An 8,335-nucleotide genomic window follows, 5' to 3' on the forward strand; every position below is an offset into this window, starting at 1 on the left:
ACCCACAACCTTCCGATTAGGGGATGACCCGCTCTGCTGCTGCACCACAGCCACCCCCGACTGATCAATTCAGTCCGATAACATCTGGAAAGTCTAGAAGAGCTGTATGATGAAATCATTTTATTCTCATTCAAGTTTGCGGAGGGCTAAACTGAAAGTTAGCAGCTTGTTAACAGCCCCTAGTGTATTGACATGTTTAAACACTTGGGTGTGTGGGTTCATTTTTGCAAAATGATTAAAAATACAGCAAAAATACAACTAACATGCATACATGTTAACTGTAAGAAGTGTGACACTGCAGCAGCTGCAACAAATGCATTGTACTGCAACCAAGCTAATTTGTTTCTTGTATATTCCATGAATGATGAGGTGAAACATTTTTCCTTCAGTCATGTAACATATTTTTACACTTTCTGAATGATAGTTGAGATAGTTTACATGTATTTTTTATTCCTGTTAACTCTACTGCAATCTTATTTCGGTTTAGTGTACTTGAGCAGCAATATAACTTTGAGACATCTGCCAAAAGTAAAAAATAATGGTCAATCAGTATGTATTGATAAAGCATCAGTATTAATAAAGTCATATAGTGGTTGAGTGTATGTAAAACAGCACAGCTCACCTCCTGTAGGTGCTCACGAATGTGCTGATAGACAGTCTGGATTTTCCTCGCCTCTATGATCTTTATCTTCATCTTGTCAAGGTTGTTCTCCAGTTCTCTTATACGCTAACATCAGAAAATAAAGAAAAAAGTTATGGCCTGTGATTAATGATGCCATAGTAGGATAATATATGCTTAAACTTGAAATGTGAATGAACTCATTCAGCATTAGCTGTCCTTGTCCATGAAGTAAGAATTGACACTAGAGCTCATGTTCCCAGAGATATGAGTAGCTGGCCCATTTTTTTTTAGACAAACTAGGAGGTCAACAGTTCAAGGGGTTCCACAGTGGGCAGAATTTAATATACTGCATATTATGCCCCATCTTTTTCCAAATGTCATTTAACTGGCATCTAGTGTGTCAGAAAGGAAAACCACTGTGAAGAACTAAGGGTACTTTAACTGAAGAAATTGCACTTTGAAAGGTCAACAAAAAGTATTGTTAATGCTGACAGAAAGCTGATCTGCTATTTTACAGATCCATCGACAAATCAGTCCTGACCTCAGTGATTTGTTGGTCTGGGAACATAAATGTGTGAGTGTGGGCCTGGGCAGGTGCTCACGCAGGTATGTTAAAAAATGCATTTGACACTTGACAGGTGAGATTAGTTAATTACGTGAGTAACCCCTTCATATTGTGTATATTATAGTTGATAGTGCAAACCCTGAAAACACCTTTTTTCTGCTGATGGGCATTTATTAGTGTGTTGATTGATTCAGGTCCAAATGTTGACATTTTAGTGCAAAGTATTTGAATTCGACATATTGTGCTATAAATATGCAGTGACCTTCCTCTACTGGTTATTGAGCTATTGAGATAGAATTTCTCTATTGGCTGATCTGAAAGCAGGTGACGTATGTGGTGGCAGCTTTCATCACAAACGTAGCCATAGCCTTACACTTCTCGGAGCCACTAGTTTAGCTAATGTTACAACACAGGTACCACACAGAAACATTTACAAATGACCACTGGTGACTGACAAAGCTCTAGCAGACTCTCCGTGTTTCCAGCACAGACATAGAGAGTCTGATAGCAGCTGGTGGCTGGTTAGCTCTGTTAACTCTGACTACTGGCAGCTGTACTCCTGCTACACTGAGCAGTAGTCAGACAGGTTGGCATTACCTCCTGCATTACACACTCCATAGCCACAAGGATACCCCCTCTATTTGATTTTCTCTGCTGGATTTAAAAAATAATAATTGGGAAGGAGGGAGGGAACTAGCTCAATTTAGGAGTTTAGTTATACTTTAATGATGGGTCAAATGGTTATGTGTAGAGTGAAAGGTGTCATGATATTTCATATGTCAAATGCTGCCCCCAAGTGGGAAAAAGAACGCAGATTTGAGTATTTTATACCGGAGTTAATGTTATTGTTGTTTTGGGAGATGGTGACTGTGGATGCATCCTAAATGCCCTAAATGTCCCTGGGTGGACCCTTACCTGCTTTAATGTGTCTTCACTATTGTAAGTTGTAGGTGCAAGGTTCTTTGCTTCCAAAAACTCCTGCAGTTCTTTCAGCTTAGCTTCTTTTTCCTTCACAGCAAACGTTAGTCTGTTGTGCTCATTGATCAGGACATGCCTTCTCTGTTTCTCAAGTTCATTTTTTTTCTGAAAACAAAAGCAGAATACATTTATCATCCTCATTTTAAATGACAAATGCCAATAAAAAAAAAATAGAAAACAACCATCAACATGTATAACATGGTGCTAGTGTGGATTAATGTCTTGCTAAAGACATCAAGCTATACCTCCAGAGATAGTCCAGGCTTGGACAGTGGCTTTTGTCGTTTGTCATGGCTGTCCAAGACCTGTTTTGCTGCACTGTCCTGTGCTTCAGTCTGTGTCTCTGGAAGTGAAAAAGGAGCTCTACTGAGACTTTTTTAGCATTTATTTAGCAGTGTATTCATAAAGCTTAGCCCTTGAATATCCCCCCCAACCTCCCAACTAGGCAGACTGTGTGGCTGTATGGTGGACATTATTTATGGAAGTTTTATACTTTAACACTAGTGCCATGTATTTTCTGCAATGACTGTAAGATTATTAACATTTAACCTATACAGTGTATGCTCTTAGCTAAAGCATTGCCCACCCACACAAGGTTAGACACAGTGGTGGATTGTAACTCACATATAAGGTTACAGTACATGTACATACATACATCAGGGTAATTTTTTTGCAGCAGGAAGTGACTTTTTTGGCTTTATGCAACACTGAGCAGCTTTCAAAGAAAGAACAAATTGAAGCAGACTTACAATGTGTTGGAAGTATAGCCGTTTTCAAGTTTGGGCACGAGCTGAACTATAATTCAAAACATATCTACCAAAACATTAAACATATTTGAACAAAAGTAGCATCGCTAAAACTGTAACCAGTTCTCTTTATACATCCATGATAAAAACAGCTCATTCTAAAGTAACAAAAAGACAATAATTCTAATATTATACACTAATAAAAACATACCTATGAATAATATATTTTACTTTTGACAATAGATCCTCCTAAATGTTACACTATAGCCAGCCAGTAGAAGTTATTCTTATGTGAAGCAGCGCAAGGTTACAGGTGATTTCTATATTTATTCTGTCTTGTATTGATGCAGGCTTTAAGTGTTTTCTTAATTTACTATAATAATCAGAGAGGAAGCTTTTAGTCATTTTGGACGTTTCCATGGGCGCGGTAATGTCACTGCAGCAAATATCATTAAAAACCATAACGTAAAAACTGTTGACAGAGAAACTCTCCAGAGGAAACAGAGGATTTATCAGGAGGAGGGCTGTTTTACTCTACAATTTCCCTGCATGAACCTGAACTGTGTGTGGGAACTTCTGGAGGTGTAAAAAACCACAACAAATAACATTAACATTAGATCGCGTCAACGATTTAAATAATCAATGAAGCTGCTGTGCCTTGTATGTAAATGCGCACACCGTCTCTCTTAATGGGGAGAAACCTCACACTAATTCAGCCACCCTCAATCCATCCGTTATCAATCACAATGTTATCAGAATTTTAATAACCCGGCTGTCAGATTGATCTCAGTGCTGCAGATTAACTGCGATCTGCACATCACTATAATGCAGGTTGTTATTCATGTGCAGGTGTTTGTTTGTTTTGTCACAGCTGCTGCTGTGAGTCTCTATTAATATTAGTACAGTTCACATGTGTGCTGACACAAATAATAATATATATATATATATTATATAAATAATATAATATGTAATATTCATAGTTATGTTTTCATCAGTATATAGTCATCTGAATATAAGAATCGTTGTTTTTGTTTTTATTAGAATGAGACGTTTTTATCTACTGGTGCAACGGGTTGCCTTCCATGGAGTCTGCCATGTTGAACCACAATGTTTCTACAGTAGCCCAGAACCAGTACTGGGCAGTACCTCATTAATAGTAATAATATTACAGCTATAATATTAACGTACCTTTCCTAGTAACTATAGTAGTGTTACTAATTGCTAATACATTTCAGTAATAATATTACCCCCCAAAACATTACATTAATTACATTACTTTTTTTGTCACCCCCTACTGATTTGAAATCCAACAGTCCAATCACATCCTTGGATTCATTTTTGTAATCGTGAAGGAAACTAACTTAGTTTTGGAAGACATTCAGCAGCTGCAAATATTCCATTACTTTGATTTGCACAAACAAAACTGGATTTGAATCGTCCTAAATTCGAATTTTAGTGTGAATGAGGACAAATACCAATTTTGTGGGGAGTAAAAAATACTAAAAGTAATAATATTAGTATTTTTGCTTTTTTTTGTTTTTGTTTAGTAACTAGCCCAACATTGCCCAGAAAGGACAAACCAAACACTGGCTGTATAGAGGGGCATGGGAGGGTAAAGCGAGGGAGTTGCAATCTGCAACTACACCGCTAGATGCCACTAAATCTACATACTGGTCCTTTAAACTAAAGCCTTAAAACAGGCTGCTGGTTATGCCAACTAGTTTAGCTATAACTAACTTTTCAAATAGCCTACCTGAGGTTTTGATTCGATGTGGTGTTGAAGTCGTTGCATCTTTCATCTTTGTAGAGGAAGTATAATTCATTTTTATTTGTAAACAACTATCTAGCAGTTACCTGTAAGCTTACTTGAGTTAATTAAGTAACATTAAGCCAAATTTTATTTAAATGTGTTCCAAATTCTGGTAGCTACTTCAAATGATTCAGTTTCAGTTTTCCTTAGTTACTGTTGCTACACCAGATTTTTTCCATTCTACAGCACATAGTATGTCGCTTTCCGCAACGACTGACCTTAAAGGAGAATGAGTAGGTTATTCCTAAAAAACAATAAAGACTCATACAAGAATAATCCCGCTCAATTGTCACTTATGACACACCACAAATGTGTGGTAGTGTCTGTATCTGCAGAGACCCTGTTCTCTACCTTTTTTTTACATATTTTGCAGTGTTTGTGACATTATTGGGCGCCAGTGGGTTTGTAGCCCTCAGCCAATAACAGCACAGAGGGTGTGAGAGTCTGGGAGGAGGGGCTAACTTTGAATGTGTTTAAAACCTGCAACTGACAAATTCTACTCATTCTGCCTTAAATCCACATGAAACATAAAGCAGAGTGTTATTTGCTTCCTCATATTTATGTGTTTCCAGTACAAACAGGCAGCTAGGGAGGAATTTGTTGCAGACCGCGGTACTGTAACATTATTCCCTGTTGGTATCAGTGGCTGTGTTCGACCCCCGTCCAGCTGCTGATCCTGGTTCTGTTACCCGTGAATGACAGATACAGTTAGCAGCAGTTAATTAACAGATTTAGCAACTTTAGCAAGAGGTTAAAGCTATCTGTCTATCAGAAAACTGTGTAAATAACCTCGGTACCATAACATTATACCCTTACAGTATAGTTGTGCTTTTGTACAGTAATAGTGAGGCCCAGCCATAGATTTCTGTAATACATTGGCCCTCAGAAACACTCCACTCCGGTGGTGTCGTAAGAGCGAAAGCATTTCACTGGACACAACATACGCCACTGAGTGGAGGATGAGTCATCAGGAATGCCACTAAGAATACCTGAAAATACCTATAAAATGACTTTTGTGTCATTGTTGGGCCAGACTGGAGTACAGGTGATGTATAGCACAAGGCATGTGTGATAAAAACTTAACATCAATTTTGAATTTTGAGGATTTTAAGGGAGATTAGCTAACATTGTCGGTAGAATACTCCCATTATGCACATAGCTTCAGCATTACCCACCCATACATACCATCTTATTTGATCCCTAATGATACGTTTAGTTACAGTTTATGCCTGTATAATACAGCTACAGTAATGTTCCTGAAAGTACATTTGTTTGTGATGGGTTTTGGGATAAGCTTTCATTTTACAGCACACATGCAATGATAACTGTCACAGATTTACCATGAAAATTCTAAATTTTTTAAACAATGGGTCAAGGGGTAGACAAAAGCAGTCTTCCCATTTCTAACTGATGAGCATACATTTTTCCAAATCTGATCTTGGTTTTGATCCAGCCATTCTTAGAAGTTCATGTTTTTGTCTTGGAGAAATTATATCTCTTTTCAACTGTATTTTTTTATGGTTGGAATGGTAAATGCCAAGATGGAGACGGCCAGAGCCGACCACACTAAGCTTCACAATGGCTCTTCAGAAACCATGGGTGACATCACGGAGACTACGTACATTTTTCATAACACAGTCTATGCATGTAACTGATTAAAAAATTATGTCATAAGTATTCTTAAAACATGTGTCACACAGTGTCAGAAATCAGCCATAATTAATTACCCTAAATGTGACCATAATTCACAAAATGAACATCATGCTGCATGGAAGACGACTTTAGACGATTGAGACCATAAACTCATTAGGCAACGATTTACTAAGCTAGTAAATCAAGTGAGAAGTAGCCTCAATTTTCTTAATACTCAGTTCTATTTGACTTTTTTGCAACCAACAGAGCAGCGTCCTGCGGGCTATTTTAAAGAATGCACGTTTAAGACATTCTTGGTTGACTTCACTTTACAGACCCGGAAGCTCCGTCCACTAAGTATATACTGTCAATGGTCTGTAGACAATTAAATGGTGTTACAAACACACAGTTTAAGTTCATTCAACAGAGTTTTCAGTTTTCATATGAGAGAACATTACAGTGACCTGTGGTTCAAGTTTTTTCTGTGTATTGAACCCCGTCTCAAATTTATTAAATAAAGTAAAAGAGTATAAGTCGATGCCCAAAACAAGTGCAATCACAAAATCAAATCATTGTAACAGGAAGAAAATGAATGAAAACAAAAAAATGGATTAGGGGGTTTGCCAATGATAATAGGCAAAATCCTGTAGGCTTTATTTATTTTAGTTTCTAAAGGTCTAAGTTGAATTTATTGTATTAGTTTGTGTCCTGATGGCCGGAAATGGTAACCTTTCTGGTTTTCGGAACATATTCATAAGAAGTTCATACAGATAAAAGCAACTTGTCCTGTTAGAATGTGGAAGGTCGCTGTAAGTTGCAGGTGGAGTTTTGTTGTCCCTTTTTCACTGGTAACCCAGTCCATGTCGACTGAAGTGGCAAAAGAGAGGGATGGTGATAGACAGACAAATAAACTGTAAACAAAGAAGACAAGAAAAATATAGTTTCACCAATAATAAACACTGTTTCTCCAAGACACAAAATAACATAACGTGTAAAAGCAGGAACAGGAAACTGACAGAGAATATAATGTACGTTGTTCTGGCTTTAAACTACAGATAAGCAAAACAAATGCTCTGCAAATGTGACATCTCAAAACTGCTCTTATCAATATTTTATATTACCAATTAATCGACTTATGCAAGGGTTTGTGTACTGACAAACCCATAGAGGATTATTACCGAACATCTGGCAGGTCCCCTCATTTATACAGAATATTTTAGCTCCTTGCAGCTGACTATTTTGATTTTACGCAACAAAACGTACTGTGGTTTGGTTCACTCTAACTGCTCTAATCAACATTATTTGACAAAAAGCTTTGAGAAACCTATCATCACAAAACAGCAAAGTTAACATAGAGAACATAGTGGAACATTTAGCAGGCAAAGAGACATTTAGGAGATATTTTCTCAGGGGTTGGTGGGGACCAAAACCAGAGCTAAAAGGAGATTAACTGTTTGCTAACAAATTTTCCATATCAACTTTATATGGTGATAATATGCCATTGTTTACAGCTTGTTCCACTGCCTCCAAGTAGACCAAAAGGCAATGATGGCTAGTAGTGCTTAGCTAGCTGGCTTAATATTAAGCGTTCCAGTCCACAAACAGAACTTAAATTAACCATGCCTATTAAGCTGTTGAGACAGCCAAAAGCAGTTTTATCTGTTGCTGTATAAAGCTCACAGACTCCAAAATGGCAACCATTGTTACTACATCAAAAATTCAGTACTGAATCTCAGAGCAGTAACCTGCAGCTCCACTGCTCTCTGTCAGTTTGAAGTACCAGTGTGTAGGATTTAGTAGCGTCTAACAGTTAAATGGAAGATTGTAAACAATTGAATACAGCTTAGCCTTTCAAGCATGTAGGTGAAAGTATGGTGGCTGCCAAAGTTGCGAAAAATGGGAAAGGCCCTATCTAGAGCCAATTCAATTCAATTCAATTCAAGCCAGTGTTTGGTTTATCCGTTCTGGACTACTGTAGAAAC

At 37.6% G+C, this 8,335-nt stretch overlaps 2 protein-coding genes across 2 annotated transcripts in view; both read right to left on the minus strand.

The window, feature by feature from the left end:
• LOC118326014 (coiled-coil domain-containing protein 183-like) overlaps window positions 1-4,761 on the minus strand; it is a 16,613-nt gene extending 11,852 nt beyond the window's left edge. The window contains exons 1-4 of the mRNA XM_035658897.1: window positions 4,665-4,761; window positions 2,411-2,508; window positions 2,103-2,270; window positions 623-727 (exon numbers count right to left, since the gene is read on the minus strand). Coding sequence (XP_035514790.1) covers window positions 623-727; window positions 2,103-2,270; window positions 2,411-2,508; window positions 4,665-4,734 — 441 coding nt within the window. The 5' untranslated portion in view covers window positions 4,735-4,761. The remainder of the gene's footprint in view (window positions 1-622; window positions 728-2,102; window positions 2,271-2,410; window positions 2,509-4,664) is intronic.
• Window positions 4,762-6,899: 2,138 nt separating this feature from the next.
• Window positions 6,900-8,335, minus strand: part of LOC118326107 (leukocyte surface antigen CD53-like) — a gene marked incomplete in the record, with an annotated part of 4,291 nt that continues 2,855 nt past the window's right edge. The window contains 1 exon segment of the mRNA XM_035659021.1: window positions 6,900-7,264. Within this exon segment, the coding sequence (XP_035514914.1) occupies window positions 7,196-7,264 (69 nt within the window).

Source organism: Morone saxatilis, unplaced genomic scaffold (assembly GCF_004916995.1).
Source record: "Morone saxatilis isolate NCDOM2014 unplaced genomic scaffold, NCSU_SB_2.0 Contig16, whole genome shotgun sequence".
In the NCBI taxonomy this organism is placed as follows: domain Eukaryota; kingdom Metazoa; phylum Chordata; class Actinopteri; family Moronidae; genus Morone; species Morone saxatilis.